At 48.4% G+C, this 25,600-nt stretch overlaps 2 protein-coding genes across 2 annotated transcripts in view; one reads left to right on the top strand and one right to left on the bottom strand.

Annotated features, from left to right (window-relative positions):
* CACNG1 (calcium voltage-gated channel auxiliary subunit gamma 1) lies at window positions 1-15,060 on the top strand. The gene is made up of 4 exons (XM_069951445.1): window positions 1-434; window positions 12,048-12,122; window positions 13,154-13,291; window positions 13,633-15,060. Exons 1-4 carry the CDS (start codon window positions 194-196, stop codon window positions 13,857-13,859), a joined length of 681 nt encoding a protein of 226 aa, XP_069807546.1. The 5' UTR covers window positions 1-193; the 3' UTR covers window positions 13,860-15,060.
* Window positions 15,061-16,401: 1,341 nt separating this feature from the next.
* The window catches only part of HELZ (helicase with zinc finger), a 36,011-nt gene continuing 26,812 nt past the window's right edge, over window positions 16,402-25,600 (bottom strand). The window contains exons 17-22 of the mRNA XM_069951896.1: window positions 24,723-24,835; window positions 23,990-24,569; window positions 23,685-23,901; window positions 22,772-23,288; window positions 19,840-20,092; window positions 16,402-19,075 (exon numbers count right to left, since the gene is read on the bottom strand). Of these exons, the coding sequence (XP_069807997.1) occupies window positions 18,738-19,075; window positions 19,840-20,092; window positions 22,772-23,288; window positions 23,685-23,901; window positions 23,990-24,569; window positions 24,723-24,835 (2,018 nt within the window). The 3' untranslated portion in view covers window positions 16,402-18,737. The remainder of the gene's footprint in view (window positions 19,076-19,839; window positions 20,093-22,771; window positions 23,289-23,684; window positions 23,902-23,989; window positions 24,570-24,722; window positions 24,836-25,600) is intronic.

The raw sequence follows: 25,600 nt of genomic DNA, 5'->3' as shown, positions 1-25,600 counted from the left end.
CAGAAAAGCGAAGGGTCCGGCAATAATAGAACCTCCCAGCGTCCCCTGCTGTGTAACCTACACTGACAGACCCTGACAGCTGCGGGGCCCGGCCCTGCCCCTTCTCCAATCTCAGCTCCAGCCGAGGAGACAGCAGAGCTGAGGAGGTGACAGACGCACAAGACGCCCGGACAAGACCCCAGCGGCCGCCACCATGAAGGAACTGAAAGCCTTGAAGATCCGCATCACCTTTTCCATCATCCTCATCGGGGTCTCTCTGATGTTGGCCGCCGTCATGAGTGACCATTGGGCCGTCATGAGCCCCAAGGTGGACAACCACGAGGAGCGGTGCGAGATGGCACACTTCGGTCTGTGGCGCTTGTGCACCAAGAAGATATTTGTGGAAGGGAATGACGTGATCAGCAAACCGTGCGGACCCCTCAGCCTTCCCGGAGGTAGGTGGCCAGTAAAGGGGCAATAAAAAGGGGCCAAAGAGCCACCATGTTCTCCCCACATGGTCTCAGCTGGTAATGGGGCTATAAGAAGGGGCCATAGAGTCGCCTTGTTCTTCCCACATGGTCACAGTCAGTAATAGGGCAATAAGAAGGGGCTATAGAGCCGCCATGTTCTCCCCACATGGTCTCTGTCAGTAAAGGGGCAATAAGAAGGGGCTATAGAGCCGCCTTGTTCTCCCCACATAGTCACTGTCAGTAATTGGGCAATAAGAAGGGGCTATAGAGCCGCCATGTTCTCCCCACATGGTCACAGTCAGTAATGGGGCAATAAGAAGGGGCCATAGAGCCGCCATGTTCTCCCTACATAGTCACTGTCAGTAATGGGGCAAATAGAAGGGGCCATAGAGTTGCCTTGTTCTTCCCACATGGTCACAATCAGTAATGGGGCAATAAGAAGGGGCCATAGAGCCGCCATGTTCTCTCCACATGGTCACAGTCAGTAATGGGGCAATAAGAAGGGGCCATAGAGCCGCCATGTTCTCCCCACATGGTCACTGTCAGTAATGGGGCAATAAGAAGGGGCCATAGAGCCGCCATGTTCTCCCCACATGGTCACTGTCAGTAATGGGGCAATAAGAAGGGGCTATAGAGTCGCCATGTTCTCCCCACATAGTCACTGTCAGTAATGGGGCAATAAGAAGGGGCCATAGAGTTGCCTTGTTCTTCCCACATGGTCACAGTCAGTAATGGGGCAATAAGAATGGGCTATAGAGCCGCCATGTTCTCCCCACATGGTCACAGTCAGTAATGGGGCAATAAGAAGGGGCCATAGAGCCGCCATGTTCTCCCCACATAGTCACTGTCAGTAATGGGGCAAATAGAAGGGGCCATAGAGTTGCCTTGTTCTTCCCACATGGTCACAGTCAGTAATGGGGCAATAAGAAAGGGCTATAGAGTCGCTTTGTTCTCCCCACATGGTCACAGTCAGTAATGGGGCAATAAGAAAGGGCTATAGAACCACCATGTTCTCCCCACATGGTCACAGTCAGTAATGGGGCAATAAGAAGGGGCCATAGAGTCGCTTTGTTCTCCCCACATGGTCACAGTCAGTAATGGGGCAATAAGAAGGGGCCATAGAGCCGCCATGTTCTCCTCACATGGTCACAGTCAGTAATGGGGCAATAAGAAGGGGCCATAGAGCCGCCATGTTCTCCTCACATGGTCACAGTCAGTAATGATATCACATGCCGCGTATTCTGCAGCTCGCACAGGCATCTCCACTGGTCCCATAGGCTTCATTCTATGGTTTGCCGGATTCCGCCGTCCACCTGAAGAATGAGCAGGTTCATTCTTTGGGCGGTCGGCAAAATCTGGCAAACCATAGAATGAAGCCTATAGGACCAGTGGAGATGCGCATGGCCGCCAGTGTCTAAGAGTGGGTGCGAGCTGCGGAATCTGCAGTGGGTGATACGCCGGAATTCCACAGTGTGCACATACCGTAATGGGGCAATAAGGGGCCAAAGAGCCGCCATGTTCTCCCGACATGGTCACAGCCGGTAATGGGGCAATGAGAAGGTGTCCTAGAGCCGCCATGTTCTCCCCACAGGGTCACGGCTGGTAACATGGTGTCCACTTCATCTCCATGGCAGCACCTGATACAATGTTTCTGATTGTTCCGTACAGGCATATGAGTGCTAGCTCTCCAGGTTCTAACCTGGAGGGAAATTAAGGTGTCCCCAGATAAATCCTCGTCAATGTACAGTGACATCTCTCTACTTGCTGTCAGTAAATGTGAAATAATTGTGTCCAGACCCAGAGATCACAGCGGCGCAGATCTCTTCTGCACTGATTGTTTGCTACAATGTATCAGTGCAGGCAAAACCTGGGTAGGGGTCTAGACTGGATACAATGGTCAGAATGGGTGGTCAGCCTCTATTCACTGACAACAAGCAGAGATGCTGGACGGTCTATAGGTATATCTGTGGCTGTATGTACTGGAGAATGGGGTGCTCATCTCGTGTGGAGGATGGGGGTGGTCTCCTTGTGTGGAGGATGGGGGTGATCACCTCGTGTGGAGGATGGGGGTGGTCTCCTTGTGTGGAGGATGGGGGTGACAACCTCGTGTGGAGGATGGGGGTGATCACCTCGTGTGGAGGATGGGGGTGATCACCTCGTGTGGAGGATGGGGGTGACAACCTCGTGGGGAGGATGGGGGTGATCACCTCGTGTGGAGGATGGGGGTGATCACCTCGTGTGGAGGATGGGGGTGATCACCTCGTGTGGAGGATGGGGGTGATCACCTCGTGTGGAGGATGGGGGTGATCACCTCGTGTGGAGGATGGGGGTGACAACCTCGTGTGGAGGATGGGGGTGATCACCTCGTGTGGAGGATGGGGGTCATCTCCTCGTGTGGAGGATGGGGGTGGTCTCCTTGTGTGGAGGATGGGGTGGTCTCCTTGTGTGGAGGATGGGGGTGGTCTCCTCGTGTAGGGGGATGGGGGTGGTCTCCTTGTGTGGAGGATGGGGGTGGTCTCCTTGTGTGGAGGATGGGGGTGATCACCTCGTGGGCAGTCGCTGTGATGCCATCATTGTGCAGCACAAGTCTGGGGAATGGGAAATATTATAATGTGGCCCCGGGCCAGCTGCCGGGAGCGCTCAGGGCTCATGTCCACCTGCCAGACACATGCCAGTGATGGCAGCCACCCCCACCACCCAGAGACCCCCGGGGCAGCTGCAGCTTCACCCCCTGAGGGGAGGGGAACGCACCTACACACCTGTCTGTATTATATGGGTGCACAGTACTACTTCTGTATATACAGTCACAGCACAGTACCACTTCTGTATACACAGTCACAGCACAGTACCGCTTCTGTATACACAGTCACAGCACAGTACCACTTCTGTATACACAGTCACAGCACAGTACTACTTCTGTATATACAGTCACAGCACAGTACCACTTCTGTATACACAGTCACAGCACAGTACCACTTCTGTATATACAGTCACAGCACAGTACTGCTTCTGTATATACAGTCACAGCATAGCACCACTTCTGTATATACAGTCACAGCACAGCACCACTTCTGTATACAGTCACAGCACAGTACTACTTCTGTATACACAGTCACAGCACAGCAACACTTCTGTATACACAGTCACAGCACAGCACCACTTCTGTATACAGTCACAGCACAGCACCACTTCTGTATACACAGTCACAGCACAGTACCACTTCTGTATACACAGTCACAGCACAGCACCACTTCTGTATACAGTCACAGCACAGCACCACTTCTGTATACACAGTCACAGCACAGTACCACTTCTGTATACACAGTCACAGCACAGCACCACTTCTGTATACAGTCACAGCACAGCACCACTTCTGTATACAGTCACAGCACAGTACTACTTCTGTATACCGTCACAGCACAGCACCACTTCTGTATATACAGTTACAGCACAGTACCACTTCTGTATACAGTCACAGCACAGTACTACTTCTGTATACAGTCACAGCACAGCACCACTTCTGTATACAGTCACAGCACAGCAACACTTCTGTATACAGTCACAGCACAGTACCACATCTGTATACAGTCACAGCACAGTACCACTTCTGTATACAGTCACAGCACAGCACCACTTCTGTATACAGTCACAGCACAGTACCACTTCTGTATACACAGTCACAGCACAGTACCGCTTCTGTATACACAGTCACAGCACAGTACCACTTCTGTATATACAGTCACAGCACAGTACTGCTTCTGTATATACAGTCACAGCATAGCACCACTTCTGTATACACAGTCACAGCACAGCAACACTTCTGTATACAGTCACAGCACAGTACAGAACAGCACAGTACCACTTCTGTATACACAGTCACAGCACAGCAACACTTCTGTATACAGTCACAGCACAGTACCACTTCTGTATACACAGTCACAGCACAGTACCACTTCTGTATACACAGTCACAGCACAGTACTACTTCTGTATACACAGTCACAGCACAGTACCACTTCTGTATACACAGTCACAGCACAGTACCACTTCTGTATACAGTCACAGCACAGGACCACTTCTGTATACAGTCACAGCACAGTACCACTTCTGTATACAGTCACAGCACAGCACCACTTCTGTTTGTACAAATGACCAATAACACCAGCACATAGTGACTGAATATTACCGCCATCTGGTAGAATGCTCTATCCCTGTCCTGTCTTCTCTGGCTCTTAGGGTACTATTACAGCAAGCAATTTTCCGACGACTAACGATTAACGATAAACGATCTAAACGACCGCTAAGGCAAACGACCCGAAATCGTTCGCCCAAGTACACAAAACGATGATCGTTATTTATGATCGTTCTTGCGGTCGTTTAGTCGTCGCTATTGCATACGTTTCAGCTGTGAATTCTTATTCCACCGAACGATGTGCGAACGATGAGCGAACGATCAAACGATAAAAATAGGTCCGGATCCTATTAAACGATCAACGATTTCTCGTTGGTCGTTTAATCGTTGCCTGCTATTACACAAAAAGATTATCGTTCAAATCCGAACGATTTAACGATTTTTCGAACGATAATCGTTCCGTGTAATACCACCCTTATACCTGTAACCGCACCCCCTTTGTTTACCTTCTACCTCCTCCAAGTATCCCCCCCCCCATATTCCCTTTGATCCCAGGCAGACCAGAAGCCATTTTACCTAAACCCCACCTATAACCTATCACTCCCTATCATTATGCTGGACCCCCACTTCCTACCCCCTAACAACCACCGGTTGTGGTCACAGAAACACCCTTTATGGCGCCTCCCAGGGGGGCCCTTTACCTCAGCAAGAGGCTCTTAAAGTGGTTGTTCACCAAAAATGTTTTTCCTTCAAATCAATTGGTACCAGAAAGTGCCAGAAATTTGTAATTTACTTCTATTTAAAAAATCTTATCTTCCAGTACTCATCAACTGCTGTATGTCCTGCAGGAAGTAGTGTATTCTCTCCAGTATGACACAGTGCTCTTTGCCGCCGCCTTTGTCCATGTCAGGAACTGTCCAGAGCAGCAGCAAATCCCCATAGAAAACCTCTCCTGCTCTTTACAGTTTCTGACATGGACAGAGGTGGCAGCAGAGAGCACTGTGTCAGACTGGAAAGAATACACCACATCCTCCAGGACATACAGCAGCTGATAAGTACTGGAAGACTTTTTAGCCCCTTTCTTTTTATTGCTGGGTCAGAAACCTTGTGCAAGAAGCCCCTCCCTAGAGGTTCTGCATTGTTATCAAGAATAGGGAGGCAAATAATGGAAGCAGCAGCACAGAGGATATCAGGAGAGGAGTGTGCTGATCTTATAGGGGAGATCACAGGGTAAGAGTAACATAGAGGAGCAGCAGGGTCCAAGCAGCACAGAGGATGTCAGGAGAGGAGTGCTCTGATCTTATAGGGGAGGTCACAGGGTGAGAGTTACATAGAGGAAGGAGCAGGGTCCCAGCAGCACAGAGGATGTCAGGAGAGGAGTGTGCTGATCCTATAGGGGAGGTCACAGGGTGAGAGTTACATAGAGGAGGAGCAGGGTCCCAGCAGCACAGAGGATGTCAGGAGAGGAGTGTGCTGATCCTATAGGAGAGGTCACAGGGTGAGAGTTACATAGAGGAGGAGCAGGGTCCCAGCAGCACAGAGGATGTCAGGAGAGGAGTGTGCTGATCTTATAGGGGAGGCCACAGGGTGAGAGTTTCATAGAGGAAGGAGCAGGGTCCCAGCAGCACAGGATGTCAGGAGAGGAGTGCTCTGATCTTATAGGGGAGGTCACAGGGTGAGAGTTACATAGAGGAAGGAGCAGGGTCCCAGCAGCACAGAGGATGTCAGGAGAGGAGTGTGCTGATCTTATAGGGGAGATCACAGGGTGAGAGTTACATAGAGGAGGAGCAGGGTCCCAGCAGCACAGAGGATGTCAGGAGAGGAGTGTGCTGATCTTATAGGGGAGGATACAGGGTGAGAGTTACATAGAGGAAGGAGCAGGGTCTCAGCAGCACAGAGGATGTCAGGAGAGGAGTGTGCTGATCTTATAGGGGAGATAACAGGGTGAGAGTAACATAGAGGAAGGAGCAGGGTCTCAGCAGCACAGAGGATGTCAGGAGAGGAGTGTGCTAATCTTATAGGGGAGGTCACAGGGGAGAGTTACATAGAGGAAGGAGCTGGGTCTCAGCAGCACAGAGGATGTCAGGAGAGGAGTGTACTGATCTTATAGGGGAGGATACAGGGTGAGAGTTACATAGAGGAAGGAGCAGGGTCTCAGCAGCACAGAGGATGTCAGGAGAGGAGTGTGCTAATCTTATAGGGGAGGTCACAGGGGAGAGTTACATAGAGGAAGAGCAGGGTCTCAGCAGCACAGAGGATGTCAGGAGAGGAGTGTGCTGATCTTATAGGGGAGGTTGCTGGATGAGAGTAAGGGCCCTATTACACAGAGTGATAATCAGCTGAATCGGCCCTATCCGGCCGATTATTGCTCTGTGTAATAAACACAACGATCATCAGCTGATCGTTGATATAGGTTCTGACCTATAATTGTCGGGCACCGACCGTGCATCGCTACGTGTAATAGCGGTGCACGGCTGAAGATTTCCAAACTCTATACATTACTTATCCATGCTGCAGGGCTCCTCTTGCGGTTTTCTTCTCACCGGTTCCCGGGCGTTGCAGCTCCAGGGCGGCCTGTCTCAACTGACAGGCCGCTCAGCCAATCACTGTCCGGGACCACCATGGCCAGTGATTGGCTGAGCAGCCTGTCAGCTCAGACAGGCCGCTCTGAAGCTGCAGTGCGCGGGCCCCGGGGAGAAGCAGAGCGCAAGAGGAACCCTGCAGCATGGATAGGTAATGTATATAGTTTAAGCAAGGGCTGCAAGGACATCGGTAATGATGTCCATGCAGCCCTTGTTAAACGATTATCGGGCTGTGTAATAGGCCCAGTAAACGAGCGCCGATCTAGCAGACGCTCGTTTACAGTTATTATCGGGCGCATATAATAGTACCCTTAGGCTACATTCACACACTCGTAAGGCGGCCCGCACTATGAACGTGCATCTGTAGTGCTCTGTGCTTTACGGTGCACTACATTGCCGCTTCGTTAACATAGCGAAATGTGGTACGCATTACAGCGGGCGCTATTTTTTTTGCAGCACGGATCACAGCCCCATATGGACGTGTTAACTGGGCCATTAAATAACATTGGTCCTATGTTCTGTCCACAATTGTGCACAGACGTGTGAATATAGCCTTATAGTGGAAGAGCATGGTCCCCAGCAGCACAGAGGATGTCAGGAGAGGAGGGTGCTGATCTTATAGGGGAGGTCACAGGGTGAGAGTTACATAGAGGAAGGAGCAGGGTGCCAGCAGCACAGAGGATGTCAGGAGAGGAGTGTGCTGATCTTATAGGGGAGGTCACAGCAGCACAGAGGATGTTAGCAGAGGAGTGTGCTGATCTTATAGGGGAGGTCACAGAGTGATGGTTACATAAAGGAAGGAGCAGGGTCCCAGCAGCACAGAGGATATCAGGAGAGGGGCTGAGTAGTACATTGTGGGTGATGGGTGCCCCAGGAATACACCCTGTAGGCAGCCATAAACATTCCGGTCATTGCTCCTCAGCTCCGGGAATGCTGCGCTCATTAACCCTGTAATCTAAGAACATGTCGCCGCCCTCCTCTCCACCAGGCCTGTAGGGGGCACCAAGCAGTCTCCTGAGGATCATTCACGGGCCGGGGTGGTCACATGACCTCCACCTGTCGCGCATACTGGATATTCCAATGGACGTCGTCAGGGTATGCTGGGAGTTGTAGTTCCACCACACCTCGTGCAGCTGCCGGACATCAACATGGAGCAGAATTTATTGCAGCAAGTGTGTCGGCGCTAATAATAATCCCATTACCCAGGAGGAGCGGCCTGCAGAACACTATGGCGATCCCAGCAGCTGTGAGTGACAGAGAGCCCGGCAACCCCCATCCCCCGCACTCATAAACGACAGATATAGACGGCGGGTGGTTATATATATATCACAGCGACCTGGAAGCCACGCCTAATACTGGCACCAAAGCTGCAAAATGGCGCTAAACCGCACAATTCAGAGCGAAAACTCACTGGGCACGTGACCCCTCCCAAAGGCAACCAATCACAGCTTAGCTTTCATTGTACCTGCGCGATGAGATTGGAGAGCTTCGCTGTGATTGGTTGCTATAGTGGTTACACTATCAGCAGTCCGGGCATGATGAGAGTTGTAGTTTAGCTACAGGTTGGGACACACATGGCTAAGAAGAAGTGACAGGAAGTGAGATGTGCAGAGAACCGGACAATGGTGTGATGTGTACCGGGAACATTGGGCCAAGCATCATAGTGAGGCACCTACCAGGTCACATGATCAGCGTCACTAGCACAGGAGGAGCAGGTCTTCCCCTGTCCTGTTGTATACACTATGGTTTCCCATCCTCTAGCGCAGGGGCTTAATGCGCAGGTGTATTTGTCTGCTTACAACTCCACTCACTTTAATGCTTGGATGGGAAAACTACAATTGCTGTTGCAAAACTACAATTCCCATCATTCCTGGACAGCCGAAGGCTCTCCATCCCTGCTTTAATGCAACCGAGTTGTAATACTGCGCACAGCCTGAGGATAAGGGTGGCACTGTTGATATCCAGTATCTAAGCCCTTACAAGAGATAAAGCCGCAAAGCAACACAGTCTATCCAACAGCATTTAACTGATCATGTAATACCCCACCTCAGCCACCAGGGGCGCTTTTTTTATTGTCTGCCGACTATAGAAGCCTCCATTCTGCCCCTGCACTGGTAAATATACAGAAGAGCGGTGATATAACACAAAACACATGGAGGGAACCATTTGCCCATCCTCCTCCTCCCCCGCCGACTGTAATCCGATATTCTGCTAATGAACGGGGATTGTTCCTGATAACATGATGGGATTAGGGGGAATCTGGAGGTGTCAGAATGTGAGCAGTCAGCAAGGGCATTATGTTACCAGAACTAATGGGGGGCACACAAAGCCACGCCCATCTCTCCCGATGCCGCACGTTACAGCACTCGCTCTTGTCTCTCTTTTCTTCTGTCCCTTTGGGCCAGTTTACACGGAGCAAAAGCGGCGGAATCAGTGAGGAAAGTGTTCCGCCCGAAATCTGCGCTCATGAAATTCCAGGCGGAATATGCAAGGAATCATTGAGGAAAGTGTTCCGCCCTGTGTCTGCACTCGTGGTATTCCACATGAAATACACCCAGAATCAGCGAGGAAAGTGTTCCGCCTGGAATCAGCACTCGTGGAAATCTGTGCCAAATTCTTGTGTATTCAGCGCGGCACTGATTCCGCTCTGAAAAATCAAAGAGGAAAATCAAAGCCCCATTGATTTCTATTCCGCTAGCGGAAGAATAAACATGTCTATTGTTTGGGTGGGTTCACATTGAGGAATTCTCGCGGATAAATACTGCGGAATTCCGCCTTTTGTAGGCGCTCACGGCCGCACGCCTTTCCGCCGTCTCCATAGACACCATTCTATGGGCCGGCTGATTCCGCTGAAAGAACTGACATGCCGAATGCGGAATCAGCCGGCCCATAGAATGGTGTCTATGGAGACGGCGGAAAGGCGTGCGTCCGTAAACACCTACACCGCAGTATTTATCCACAAGAATTCCTCAATGTGAACCCACCCTTCTGGCGGAAAGCGTATCTGCCGCGGAACATTCCGCGCAGAAATTTCACTGTGTGAACTGCAGAGCGGAATTGCCATTGAACTCTACGGAATTTGGCTCTGCAGCAATTTTATGGGCGGAATTTTCAGCGCTGAAATTCTGCCGCTTTTGCTTCGTGTGAACTGGCCCTTTAACCTCCTACATCTGCTCTTTACAAAAGCTAAAAATATTGTGAGGAAGCTAGTGTGCGCGGTGCGGGGCCGCGGAGACGAGATGCGAGGCGACAGCTCCTGTTTTCTGCGGCTCACAATCCCGGAATCGCAGTAATGAACCAGAAAACCTGCAGGAAATGTGTGAGGATCAGGCAGCTGCTGGGAGCGGCGAGAGTGGCGCTGTGCGGCCGCCCCCACCCCGACTATTTATACCCCCTGCCCGGCTGGGCCACACGGCAAATCACCCGCATGAAGAACCTATGGAAATGTATAGAGAGTAATGTAACCGGACAGTAACAGCGGTCACCTCATTGCAATGCCTGCACTTACCTGCGAGGTGCACCAGGGGGCGCTGTCCTCACTCTGCAGCCAGCTGGTGGGTCAGTCACTATATACTGTGTGCTCCAGGGGGCGCTGTCCTCACTCTGCAGCCAGCTGGTGGGTCAGTCAGTATATACTGTGTGCTCCAGGGGGCGCTGTCCTCACTCTGCAGCCAGCTGGTGGGTCAGTCAGTATATACTGTGTGCTCCAGGGGGCGCTGTCCTCACTCTGCAGCTGGTGGGTCAGTCACTATATACTGTGTGCTCCAGGGGGCGCTGTCCTCACTCTGCAGCCAGCTGGTGGGTCAGTCACTATATACTGTGTGCTCCAGAGGGCGCTGTCCTCACTCTGCAGCTGGTGGGTCAGTCACTATATACTGTGTGCTCCAGGGGGCGCTGTCCTCACTCTGCAGCTGGTGGGTCAGTCACTATATACTGTGTGCTCCAGGCAGTAGTGGATTATAATAGGGGCGTTTTGGGCGGCAGCCCGGGGCCCTGAGCTCCTGGGGGGCCCATGACTACCCAAAAAGACTTGCTCCTGGCTACACTTCTGCCATGATTTGCAAAAAATCACTGTTTTTTAATGGCAATTTTGCACAAATCAGGACATCATGACAGTATCTATCCTGTACTATGAACGCCAGGCTAGTGCTTCCATAGTTACAGTGGGGTGGGGGGGGCCCAGGCTTGGTGAACAGCCCGGGGCCTATGGTAAAGTTAATCCGCCCCTGGCTCCAGGGGGCGCTGTCCTCACTCTGCAGCACCCCCCATCACCACTATCACCCACATTGCAGCAGGTTGGTCAGTGACTATATACTGTGTGCTCCAGGGGGCGCTGTCCTCACTCTGCAGCCAGCTGGTGGGTCAGTCACTATATACTGTGTGCTCCAGGGGGCGCTGTCCTCACTCTGCAGCTGGTGGGTCAGTCACTATATACTGTGTGCTCCAGGGGGCGCTGTCCTCACTCTGCAGCCAGCTGGTGGGTCAGTCACTATATACTGTGTGCTCCAGGGGGCGCTGTCCTCACTCTGCAGCTGGTGGGTCAGTCACTATATACTGTGTGCTCCAGGGGGCGCTGTCCTCACTCTGCAGCCAGCTGGTGGGTCAGTCACTATATACTGTGTGCTCCAGGGGGCGCTGTCCTCACTCTGCAGCACATTGGTAAGTGACTACATACTGCGTGCTCCAGGGGGCGCTGTCCTCACTATGCAGCACATTGGTCGGTGACAATATACTATGTGCTCCAGGGGGCGCTGTCCTCACTATGCAGCATGTTGGTCGGTGACAATATACTATGTGCTCCAGGGGGCGCTGTCCTCACTATGCAGCATGTTGGTCAGTGACTATATACTGTGCGCCCCATGTGACCCTCTGCTTTCTCTTCCAGATGTCAACTGCTCCTATTTCAAGCACTTCACGTCTGGAGAAAACGCAGAGATCCTGCAAGTTACCACCCAGAAAGGTAAGTGGAGGTCTGGGGTACAGGGGGGAGTGTGTGGGTCTGGGGGTACATGGGGGCGTGTGGATCTGGGGTACACAGGAGGGAGTGTGTGGATCTGGGGTACATGGGGGAGTGTGTGGGTCTGGGGTGCAGATGGTGAGTGTGTGGATCTGGGGTACACGGGGGGGGGGGGAGTGTGTGGGTCTGAGGTGCAGATGGTGAGTGTGTGGATCTGGGGTACACGGGGGAGTGTGTGGGTCTGGGGTGCAGATGGTGAGTGTGTGGATCTGGGGTACACGGGGGGGGGGGGAGTGTGTGTGGGTCTGAGGTGCAGATGGTGAGTGTGTGGATCTGGGGTGCAGATGGTGAGTGTGTGGATCTGGGGTACACGGGGGGGGAGTGTGTGGGTCTGGGGTGCAGATGGTGAGTGTGTGGATCTGGGGTACACGGGGGAGTGTGTGGGTCTGGGGTGCAGATGGTGAGTGTGTGGATCTGGGGTACACGGGGGGGGGGGGGAGTGTGTGTGGGTCTGAGGTGCAGATGGTGAGTGTGTGGATCTGGGGTGCAGATGGTGAGTGTGTGGATCTGGGGTACACGGGGGGGGAGTGTGTGGGTCTGGGGTGCAGATGGTGAGTGTGTGGATCTGGGGTACACGGGGTAAGTGTTTGGGTGAAGTGAAGGGTAAGTGACAAGGTGATGTGAGGGCACAGGGGGCAGGGAGGGGTACAGGGCTCCTCACACATAGAGTGTGGGGAGGAATGTCCTGCTGGGGCCGCTGTACTGACAGCTGAGGATGGGGGGGATCATGCCAGCTGCGGGGGATTTACACCTCCTCCCCCCAGACGTCCACATTATCACATTATACCGCCACCTCCCCTGTAATAATCCCCCTCCGCTTACTGTCAGTGATCGGGAGCCCCCAGCTGAAGGTTTGCTACAGTGTATCTGTACAGACAAGTCTCCAGGCTGACAGCGCTGCCCTGACACATTGTAACAAACCCTCAGCTGTGCGCAGAACACTAAGGATTGTGCCCTGTGTTGTGTCTCTGCAGAGTACAGCATCTCAGCGGCCGCCATCGCTGTCATCGGGGTGGGCTTCATGGCCATGGGCACTGTGTGCACCCTGCTGTCCTTCCACCAGAAGCTGGAATACCTGCTGAAACCCGCCGGACTCTTCTACATGTTCGCAGGTGAGTCCAGGAGACTCCGCACCCTTATAATCACCCTCTACATTATATATGGTGATATATCCTGCAGATTATTACACCCCTGACCTCTACAGATCATCGCTCTGTCCTCTCTACCTCCTGACAGATACATAGTGATATATCCTGCAGACTATTACACCCCTGACCACTACCAACCTGCAGAGGGTTGCTCTGTCCTCCCTACCTTCTGACAGATACAGTGATATATCCTGCAGATTATTACACCCTAGCATCTACATATCTGCAGAACAATGCTCTGTCCTCTCTACCTCCTGATAGATCCATGTATCCTGCAGAGTATCACACCTTGTTCTCTCCCGCAGGCCTGTGTATGATCATCTCGGCAGAGGTGATTCGGCAGTCGGTGCATCGAATGATTGACAGTAAGGAGACGGTGTGGATTGAGTACTACTACTCGTGGTCTTTCGGCTGCGCATGCTCGGCCTTTGTACTGCTCTTCATCTGCGGCATCGCCCTGGTGCTGATCTCCTTGCCCCGCATGCCCCGGAATCCATGGGAGACGTGTATGGACGCTGAGCCGGAGATGTGAGATGAGGGGAGTTATGATCTCCCCTCCTCCGGATGATGGGAGTGATGATGATGATATACAGGGGGGAAGCTTCTCTCTCTTCTCAGTATTGATGATTTTTTTTTTTTTTACTGTATATAAAAGTTGACCATAATGGACGCCAGGGATAACCCTCATCATCCCTGCAGATAGCCTCTACACGATGACTGTAGCCCAGGGCGCTGGTGACAGATCCTCCTGCCCCTTTGGATCCCTAAACAGCCGGGATTCTTAAAGTGCCCCCACCCCAAATCTACAGGATTCTGAGACTCTGTGTCACATGTCAGCTGCATGTGTGTCCCCCCAGTGGTCTGCCCCCTACATGTTGCTAGAACAGTGCTTCTCAAACTCTGAGGCGCCTCCTAGTTGGTGAGGCACACCTGGGGGGGGGGGGGGGGTCAGTGTTTACAAAAGTGACTATAAGCTGCACAGTCCTGTCCCTGACTGCAACAATCTCTGCTCTAGGGACATTGATTCATTTTATACTCATTTAATGTTATACAGAGATTAGGAGACAAATGAAGGGTGGACTGATCAATAGCTTTTATATTTGCATGGACTTCCACCATAGTCTGTCTGGTGAAGCTCCAGTAGAAAAAGTTTGAGAAGCACTGTGCTAGAAGACACACAGCAAGCCCCGCCCGACTACCGGGGAACATGACAGGCCCCTCCCGACTACCGGGGAACATGACAGGCCCCGCCCGACTACCGGGGAACATGACAGGCCCCTCCCGACTACCTGGAAACATGACAGGCCCCTCCCGACTACCGGGGAACATGACAAGCCCCTCCCAGCTACCAGGGAACATGACACGGGAACATGACAGGCTCCTCCCAATTACCAGGGAACATGACAGGCCCCTCCCAGCCACCGAGGAAAATGACAAGCCCCTCCCACCCACCAACATAACAGGTCCCTCTCAACTACCAGAGAACATGACAAGCCCCTACAAAGTACTAGAAGACACAGCAAGACCCTCACACTTACTATAAAGCCTTCCCTCCTACAACAGAGCAGGCCCCTTCCTTCTATTTTTTAGCAGCAATAAGAAGTCTTACCAGGAATGACGCCATAGTAACCAGTGACTTACGCCTCTATGTAGCAGGTGGGAGGTCTGTCAGCACCCCCTGCTGGTGTAATAATAATTTCTGTAATGATGAGTAAACAATTGATGTTTTTACAGTTGTTGTTGTTTTTTTAATTACCACAAAATAGCCCATCTGTAGGGGACATAAAAGGTCTACAAGCCATACAGCTAGCCACACTAACCTGTATCATCTGCTGTACAGTACACTGCCTCTCCGTGCTGTATACACCTGTATCATCTGCTATACAGTATACCGCCTCTCCATTCTGTTTATACCTGTATTATCTGCTGTACAGTATACCACCCCTCTGTGCTGTATATACCTGTATCATCTGCTGTACAGTACACCGCCCCTCCGTGCTGTATATACCTGTATCATCTGCTGTACAGTACACCGCCCCTCCGTGCTGTATATACCTGTATCATCTGCTATACAGTATACCGCCCCTCCGTGCTGTATATACATGTATCATCTGCTATACAGTACACCACCCCTCTGTGCTGTATATACCTGTATAATCTGCTGAACAGTACACTACCCCTCCGTGCTGTATATACATGTATCATCTGCTGTACAGTACACCGCCCCTCCGTGCTGTATACACCTGTATCATCTGCTGTACAGTATACCACCCCTCTGTGCTGTATATACCTGTATCATCTGCTGTACAGTACACCACCCCTCCGTGCTGTATAAACCTGTATCATCTGGTGTACAGTACACCGCCCCTCCGTGCTGTATACACCTGTATCATCTGCTGTACAGTACACTGCCCTGCTATGCTGTATGTACCTGCATCATATGCTCTACAGTACACCGCCTCTCCGTGCTGTATACACCTGTATCATCTGCTGTACAGTACACCGCCCTTCTGTGCTGTATATACATGTATCATCTGCTGTACAGTACACCGCCAGTCTGTGCTGTATATACCTGTATCATATGCTGTACAGTACACCGCCCTTCTGTGCTGTATATACATGTATCATCTGCTGTACAGTACACCGCCAGTCTGTGCTGTATATACCTGTATCATATGCTGAATGCTACACCACCTCTCCGTGTTGTATACACCTGTATCATCTGCTGTAGACACTACCCCCTGTACTGACTGGTGATTTCTTGCTATGTCACTGTAAACTGCACTATACACTTGGTAGTGGCCGTGCTTGGTATTACTGTTCAATTACTCTCAAATGAATGATCAAGACCCGCAATGCCACTCACAGCCACTACTGTATGTATGGTGCTGTGCCTGCTAAATGATCGTTCTCCACAACACTCAGCAATGCTTGCCCCCCACCCAGGATATCTCATCAGTCACTCACCCGGACTCCCGATCAACCACACAGAAGGTGAATGTGATCATGCGGCTGCTCAAATAAAACCGCACAGTAGTGGTCATTTCTTGAATAATGTCACATTTTAATGTAAACATCAAATAATGTACCAAAATGTGTACGGGGAAAAAAAAAAAAAAAAAAAAGGAGGGGGAAAAAAACTGGAAGCGAAACAAATTTGATATTTTTTTGGTATTTTTTTCTTTATCTTTTTTTAATTTAGTTTTTTCTTTTTCCCAATATCACTGAAGGAGGGAGGAGGAGGTCAAAGCCAGATTACAAACATTTACGCATGCATAGTGAAAAGAAACAAGAAGTCTTTACCAAATCCACACAGTTTTGTTTCTTTGTAAAATAGTTATTAAATCTACTGAGCACCAACAGACCTAAAAAGTTTTATTCTCGTCTTTCATGATCCGGTTACAAAAAAAAGGAAAAAAAAAAATTCTATCAAATTGCAACCAACAAGCTACGAGTCAGACTTTGCTGGCCAGAAAATAAACTGCAGAACGGATTTTGTTTCTTTATTTTAAAGTATAATCATTTATTTTTATTTTTGTAATTTTTTTTGTATTTTTTTTTTTATATAGACTTTTTTTTATCACTTTTTCCTGTTTTCGCACATTTAAAATGTGGACACATTATTCTCTATTGAAATCAGTGTTGTACGCCTATGTATCGCCTCGCAGAGGTATCCGTAGAGAGTAACAAACCCAAGCTAAGAGTATAGAAAAAAAATCAAATAAAAAAAAAATTAAAATGTATCTTTAAAAAAAAAAATCTACAATATTTTTTTTTTTATATTTGAAATGTTTTTATACTTTGCATCCAATTATTGTGTACAGGCAAAGTACATGCTACTGCTTAAACAAAAAGGAAAAAAAAAAAAAGAAAATTGGTATATTTCATAGGCCTCCCCTCCTAAATTTTTATATTTTTGTCCCCCCCTCCCGATTGAAATAATTTGTTATACAAAAATTTCAATGCAACTTTCGGTAAAGGAAGGTAACATCTGAAAAATAACAATGCTTCCAATAAATGTACAAATCCCATGATAAGCGAGGGCGGTCGCTAATATCACGCAGAGCTCCGCCTACTAATGCAGCGGCCATAAACTTCATAGGAGGCCGTACAACTTTCACATGTTTTTTTGTTTTGTTTTGTTTTTTTCTAAAAATGTATTATGTATATATATATGTATATATATATATATATATATATATATACACACACACACACACATACATACATATATATCGGAATCGTTATCATATCAATTGCTTATCCGGGTCCCCAAGCTTTTTAAAAAAAAAAAAAAAAAAAACAAGAAAAAAATAAAACTTTTCAAACTAAAATCTGACAACTAAAAAAGATTACTGAAGGCAGCATCTCCTCACATCAGAAAAATGCTGAGAAAACAAATTGAAAATGATGGCTTTTTATAGTAATGTAAAGTAAATTTTAAGGAAAAAAAAAAAAAAAAAAAAAAAGAGTAAGATACAATTTTTACATTAACTGGTTATTTCTGCTACAGAAACCCAGTATTGGATGCCAATGTCCACTTAATAAATGTAAAGACTACTTACATTTTTTTTCTTTTTAAATACAACTTTGACAAAATTTTTATATTTTTCTTTTTTTTTTTTTTTACTTTTTATTTATTTATTTTTTTAAGTTTTCACTTTCTGTATTTTTTTTCTTAAAGATATATAGCCGAAGCTGCTAACTGTAATGCGACATTTATGACACGTAAAAAAATTGTTATACATAAAACGGTCATAAGTCTGCCCCACCGTAAAATTTAGAAGAAAAATTTTTTTTTGCCTTTTTCTTTTTTTTTTTTAGTATTTTTCTTTGTAACAATATTGCAGATTTAGTTGTAAAGCTACAAACTGTCACCGGTGGATGTATATTCAAGTACCTTAAATATACATTTTTTTTTTTTTTTTTACGTGTTTGCGCCAATGTCTGTGCGTCTACATTGAAAATAATTTGATGCCCATGGCGATTAACTATGATAGCCAAGAGCAGTAAACTGTATGTGAATAGTTGAAGACTATTTACTATAAAATTCAATTTTTCAGATTGTAAAATTTTTGCAAGAAAATTTTGGTAAATACTGAACAATCTCAATTTTTGACACAGTCAGCTGTAAGCTGAAAATTCTATGTGTGCAAATAGCTGCAGACACCAAGACAAAGACGCAGAACACTTTTTTTTCCTTTTTTTATGCACTCACAAAAACAAAAAACGAAAAAAAGCAAAAAAAAAAAAAAAAAAGCAATATAGCTTAAAATTACAGTGAGGCTATAAGATTACTCAATAACCAAAGTTAAAACGGGGTCTTCCTACAAAATAGCAAAAAAAAAAAAAAGAAAAGAAAAAAATATATAAAAACAAACACAAAAGGCAAAAAGTGAGAGGGCGGGGTCTACTTAAAATAGGAATAGAAGCCATTGTTACCTGATGAACTCCCTAAGCTAAGTTCCTGAAATAAAGACAGAGGGTCACTATTCTTTTTTGCCTGTTCGGGTGGGGGCTTGGGTTTAGGTGGGGCCCGCAGGGCACTAGCGTAAGACATAGTGGGCTTGTTGGCGCCGGAGTTCTGTGGGGTGGCTCCGGGCCCGTTGGGCTCTACAATCTGTTTGTTGGACATGAGGGGCGGGAACTGGCCCAGATGCTGTAGAACGTTGTAATTGAAGGAGTTGGACATCTGCAGGTTCTCTGCCTTGAGATGCTCCTCTGGGGGCTTCATTTTCTGTGGAGCAACTGAAGAGGGGGGAAAAAAAAGTTAATATGATCAATGGCACATGCGGAGGCCAGGAGGATAAAACACTCAAAAATACATATAAAATGGCAAAACATCACTGTCATTTGTATAAACCTGTCTATTGCCCAGACACGTCACAGGTTTATATCACTGGGTAAAATGAGCGGCAGCTAATCATCCTGACCCCACTTATAATTGAACGGGAGGCCTGCAACTCCCCCCTGCAACTTCTGAGAAATCCGGACTACACCAAACAGTTTATAGAAAGATTTTTAAATAGAAGTAAATTACAAATCTATATAACTTTCTGAAACCAGTTGATTTGAAAAAAATAATAATAATAAAAATAATAATAATAATAATAATAATAATAATAATAATAATAATATTCTTGTCGGAGTTCCCCTTTAAATCTAAAGAAATTCATTGGTTTTGAATTGTCATAAAGTCATCAGCCCTCCTATAAATTCATGTTTTGACTGAAAAACTGTCAAGATTCCCTCCCATTCAGTTTTGTATTTTTCCTTTTATTAAGCCGCTCTGTTGCTTGTAAGAAATATGTGACAAGTACAAGAAACCTGCATAATTATTTAAAAAAAAAAAAAAAAACTAACATCTTAGGACAATTAGGACAGTACAGAAAATCGTTGTATGGGGCTTCTTGTAGTTTTCACAGTTTTTTTTTTTTGTACGACTAAAAATTCCCCCCCGCAAAACCTCTAAAAATCATGAGCAGTAAGAATAATAAAACTTAAGGTAGTACCTAGCATGTCCCGGGATGTCCCTGATGGATTGGCGCCATTGCACGGAATGTTCTGGTACGGGACTGAGGCAGCGGCGTTGACCCAGAGCTCGGGAGATGAATAGTTATATGAGGGGGGTTTGCTGGGGTCTTGGATTTCTTTACATTGACCGAGGGTTTCTTGACAAGCGGCTAATTCTTCTGGACCTGTGTGCCCCGAGCTGGCCGAGATTCTTCTTTGGTACAGCGGCCTGCCCGGTCCTCGTGGTTCATACTAAAGTATAAAAAAAAAAATTTAAAATAATTTTTTTTTTTTTTTTTTAAAGATAAAAACTAAATTGTGAAATCCAGGAGGAACCTGTGAGAGACAAAATTAAAAAAAATTCCAAAAAATCACATTGTATGATTTTTAAATTAAATAAGGATTTGATCACCAACCAACCAGCAAGTATTCTGTTACTCACAGACATGTTTCTTTTTCTTTAGGAAGCTTCTCCTACTCTGCACTCTTACATGTTTTAATTGCACCTGTTTTACCTGTATAAAAACCCCTGTCAACACACAAAACTGTAGACCTGCACAAGGCTGGGATGGGCTACAGAACAATTGGCAAAAAGCTTGGTGAGAAGGCAACAACTGTTAGCGCCATTATTAGAAAATAGAAGAAAGCAAGATGACTGACAATCTTCCTTGGTCTGAGGCTCCATGCAAGAAGATCTCGCCTCGTCAGGTAAGGAAGATTCTAAAAATCAGCCCAGGACCCGGTCATGGGGGTGAAAAAAAAAAAAATCATACTTAGGGGGTGTTTTTTTCTGCAAAGGGCAAAGGAAAACTGCACTGTATTGAAGGGAGGATGGATGGGGCCATGTATAGTGAGATTTGGACCAACATCCTCCTTCCCTCGGTAAGAGCAGTGAAGATGGGTTGTGGCTGGGACTTCCAACATGACAATGACCCAAAACACACAGCCAGGCCAACTAAGGGAGAAGATGTGTATGGAGGAGCGGGACACAACCCCTGCTGCAGAGTCTGCAAACCTGGTCAAGGACTCCAGGAAATGTCCGACCTCTGTAACTGCAAACAAAGGTTTCGGCACCATATATTGTTTTTCTATTGTATCAAATCCTTATTTCATGTAATAAAATGCTAAATAATTATTTAAAAGCAGCAGTGTATAAAAAATAAATAAATAAACTTTGGACAAATTTGTCTATACAAAATTTTCTCCTTCTAAAAGAAGAAAAAAATTTCTAATATAATTACAAAAAGGGTAAAAGAAAACTGACTTTTCCCCAAAAATGTTCTCAAAAGTGAGTAAAGATATGTGCGCTGTGCGGCTTTGATGTGGTGGCGGTGATGAGGCCTCCGGCTGCAGAGATGGCGGTCAGTGATGGGGAAGAACATAGAACACACTGGATTAGGAGGATTAATAGCCGTATACTGTACGCAGCTCTGATGCTGCAGAACTGAGAAGACTCTGTGTCCCCACAAAGAGCCACTTCACGTCAGACATCACTGGGAGGAGAGGACCACGGGACAACCACTATATACTCCCCTAGTCTCTTGTATAACCCAGTATATACTCCCCTAGTGTCTTGTATAACCCAGTATATACTCCTCTTATATCCTGTGTAAACCCAGTAAATACTTCCCTAGTGTTCTATATACGCCAAATATATACTCCCCTAGTATCCTGTATAACCACAGTATATACTCCCCCAGTATCCCATATACCAAGTATATACTGTCCTAGTGTTCTGTATACTTCTAGTGTATACTCTCCTAATATCCTGTATACCCCCACTACATACTCTCCTAATATCCTGTATACCCCCCAGTATATACTCCCCTAGTGTTTTGTACACCTGCCCAGTATATACACCTCTAGTATCCTGTATACCCCTAGTATATTCTCCCCTAGTGTTTTGTATACCCCCCAGTTTATACTCCCCTAGTATCTTGTATAACCCCAGTATATAAACCTCTAGTATCCTGTATACCCCCAGTACTCAAGACACTGGTGAGGGGGTCCGTACCCACCTCCAGCAAGTAGACATGAATTGTCGGCTCCTCTATCTTCCGTATTATATGACACTAAGTCACACTTTGATCTTCAATTCAAAGGCAGAAGATTAGCAGAGCATCCGTTCCTCACCCATGGCAAATGTATCGGTCCATAGCCAGTCATTTACCAAATCTGCATAATCCGGGAGCAGGGGAGGCACAGGGGCAGAGTGGGGTCCAGTGCATTCCCCTGGGTGGGAGGACACAGAGAGCGAACACTGGAGCCGAACAGACTCCAGTCTAATATGGAGGATGATTACTCCAGGTTGGACTCCAGTGTCATACTGATAGCGCCACCAGGGACTGAGTCCTGTATGTGCCACTGGGGACTGAGCCGTGAATTCACCACTGGGGACTGAACCCTGTGCGCACCACTGGGGACTGAGCCCTGTACGCGCCACCGGGGACTGAGTCCTGTATGTGCCACTGGGGACTGAGCCGTGAATTCACCACTGGGGACTGAACCCTGTGCGCACCACTGGGGACTGAGCCCTGTACGCGCCACCGGGGACTGAGTCCTGTATGTGCCACTGGGGACTGAGCCGTGAATTCACCACTGGGGACTGAACCCTGTGCGCACCACTGGGGACTGAGCCCTGTACGCGCCACCGGGGACTGAGCCCTATACGCGCCACCGGGGACTGAGCCGTGAATTCACCACTGGGGACTGAGTCCTGTACGCGCCACCGGGGACTGAGCCCTGTATGTGCCACCGGGGACTGAGCCCTGTATGTGCCACCGGGGACTGAGCCCTGTATGTGCCACCGGGGACTGAGCCCTGTGCGCACCACTGGGGACTGAGCCATGTATGCCGCGTTGGCGCTTGTCTTTCAGCTTAGACGTTACCAGTATGCGACACAAGAATTCCCAGTATGCCCCACCCTCTTACCTCTTCTAGATTGTGGAGTGAAGAGGCGGAGACTGCGCGGGAGGCTGCAGGGTGAAATGTTTCCTGCCCTGTGGGGGGCTGGTGGTTCTGTACATGGATGAAGGGGTTCTGTGGTGGTCTGTGCTGTAGAGGGGGCATACCATAATGAAAGCCCTGCCCCATTATCGGATTCTGCTGCAGGTTGGCGTAGGCCCAGGATCCGTCGTGTTGCAGGTATTTCATCGGAGGAGGGGGCGTCATGTGTTCTGACGGCATGGTGTAGGGGCTGTTGTACACGTTGGCCACGTGCTGCGGGAAGGCAGGATTGTTACTCATGTCCATGTCTCGGCTGTTTTCACTGAAGTTGGGAAAGTGACCACTGTGGTTGGAGGAGGGTGAGGCAAGTGCTGGTGGGCTACGGGGTTGCACCTGTCTGTACTGTAACAGTCTGGACTGGGGGGGAGGCATCTCTGTGACATCTCGATTATCACCGCCGCTCTGCTCGTGCTGAGAGAGTTCCCGAAGAAACTCCTGGAACCTAGAGGCAGAAAAACACCCAAGGAATAACCCTGGAAGAACACTCCCATCATCTCACGGCATCTAATAATCTAGTCCTTCTTAACCCGCTAACCCACCCATTACTCCGGGGAGTACAATGCTGTGGCCTCACAGTCATACAGCAATGGCAGGAGTGGAGGGATTTGTCAGGCCAGTGGGTTTGAAGCCCCTTCCCTCTGTCAAATCCCTTCACATGACCAAGGCATCTAGGGGGCTATGCTGATGGGATGGCTGTGTATATTGCTCAGGCAGTGACAGTACCAATATGATCGGCTCCTGCTGTGGCTGGGAGCAAACTGTTGGCTCTTCTAATACCCCAAGCACAGCTGTATTGGGTTTAAGTGCCCTTAGCAGCTCACTGTACCCTGCAACATACCTGGAATAGGTGATCTCCGGCTCCTCCTCTCCGCTGTTTGGGATCTTCCAGTTAGGCCTGATGAGCTGCTGCTGGGCCAGACCCATTGCCTGTAGATGGGGATGGTGTGGGTATGTTAGGTTGGCTTGGCTCAGGAAGGCATTATGCTCATTCCATTGCTGAATCCTAGTCTGCTGCTGCCTCAGCGTCTCCAGCGCCACATTATTGTGTAGGCGATCTGTAAGAGTTTGAAAGGAAATACAAAAGTATTCACATAATAGTGCCAACAACTCAGGCCCCCTCATCCCTGATCACCAGTGACTCACCTAGGGCCTCCCCAGCACTCATGGCCTGAGGCCCGTCCTCCATGTAGGTGTTAAGGTGCGATGACATTAACTGGCTATTATGGGCAACAGAGCGGAGTGGGTTATTGACCTCCTGCAGGATGGTCTGCGGTGGTGGCTGATCCGGGATCATCCCGTCCATACTGGGAGATGGCGGCCGGTGAGGAATCGGGTTATTGAAGAAGGACTGGCCAGGGTTGGGCTGATAGGCGGGGGACAGCTGGGAGGCCTGCGGAGGAGGCTGCTGCATTAAATGGTTGTGCTGCGGGATGACGGGCCCCTGTGGGGGAGGGGGAGGAGGTATCTGGTTCTGGAGTTCAGAGAGATGGTTCTGCTGCTGGGACAGGAGATTCTGCTGCTGGAGGGTGAACGGCGGCCGCTGTAAAGGAGAGACGTGTGGGAAGTGTCGATTGGGCATAGGGTACTGTGGGTGCGGGGGCGTCAGGTGGATGTTCATCGGCCTCTGGTTTGGATTATCTTTACGGTGATATTTAGAGTTGGGGAAGGCGAGGTTGGCTCGGGACTCCGGACTCCGCGTTTGTGCATTTGGGTCTAAGTCAACCTGGAAAACACAGATACAAGTCAGTGTATGATCCTTCCTGATCTCGAGCCTTAGGATACAAGGGGCTCGCTTCAGAGCATGTGCATAAAGCCGCACCCACTCTACAGTCACACATGATAGGGGTTGGAGGTTACAAAACTCAATGGACGTCACCTGTTTGCAGTCCAGGGGCTTCTTTTCAGGGGTCCGCAGCTTATTTATATCGGCTGAAGGATTGTTCTCGCTTTTACCTGGAGCGATGGTGACAAAGGACACGTTACCTGAGGCTGCACAGTGAAGAACAGTAAAAAATACTATATAAACTGTATAGAGGGGATCCATTGTTGCAGGTAAGAGTGCGGAAGATAAGTACAGTGGTACCTTGGTTTAAGAGTAACTTGGTTTTGAGTTCACAGTTTTTCAAAATTGTGACTTGGTTTAAGAGCATTGCTTTGGTTTAAGAGCTCCCTGTACTGGGTGGGAGCGCGAGTGGGGGAGGGGCATGGTCTGCATAGCGGGGTCTACAGAACTGTACTATGACCCAGGAAGTCTCCCCCACCTTCCAAATAATAGCAGATCCACTTCAGGCTGGGGCTTGCATTAGGGGACAGGACTGAGGAGGTAATCTCTGCATAGCTGTAACCCCTCTCTCCCTATAGAGTGCTGCTATACTGTGCCCACATCTGCCCTGCTCATTCCTTCATGCTCCCTGCAGTCTCTGTCAGCCCTTGTGTTTTCCATCCTCTCCATTACTGTACAGTAACTTATAATATCACAGATTCTGCTGTTTCTGAATGTTTGTTTCATTTCTTTTACATGTTATTCAGAATAATAAATCATTATTTTTGGGAAGTGGAACCACTTGTCTGCATACCAGTGATTTCTTATGGGAAAATTTCCTTTGGTATAAGAGTGGATTTGGATTACAAAACGGTCCCGGAACGAATTATGCTCGTAATCCAAGGCACCACTGTATTTCATATACTGCCGATTTTTCGAATGTTTCCACCTACAAAGAATGGAGCGGTGTGTAGTTTTTATTCTACACTCAC

The sequence above is a fragment of the Dendropsophus ebraccatus genome, chromosome 14 (assembly GCF_027789765.1).
Source record: "Dendropsophus ebraccatus isolate aDenEbr1 chromosome 14, aDenEbr1.pat, whole genome shotgun sequence".
NCBI classification, from domain to species: Eukaryota; Metazoa; Chordata; class Amphibia; order Anura; family Hylidae; genus Dendropsophus; species Dendropsophus ebraccatus.
The sequence above is the reverse complement of the archived record's forward strand: the minus strand, read 5'-3'. Positions and strand labels throughout refer to the sequence as shown.

What these genes read in the sequence shown, in the direction of transcription:
- CACNG1 (XM_069951445.1), top strand. Translation starts at nt 194, where the DNA reads ATGAAGGAACTGAAAGCCTTGAAGATCCGCATCACCTTTTCCATCATC. An exon ending in GCAAGTTACCACCCAGAAAG is followed by an intron (nt 12,123 to 13,153) that starts GTAAGTGGAGGT and finishes GTGTCTCTGCAG; the next exon opens with AGTACAGCATCTCAGCGGCC. An exon ending in ACTCTTCTACATGTTCGCAG is followed by an intron (nt 13,292 to 13,632) that starts GTGAGTCCAGGA and finishes TCTCTCCCGCAG; the next exon opens with GCCTGTGTATGATCATCTCG.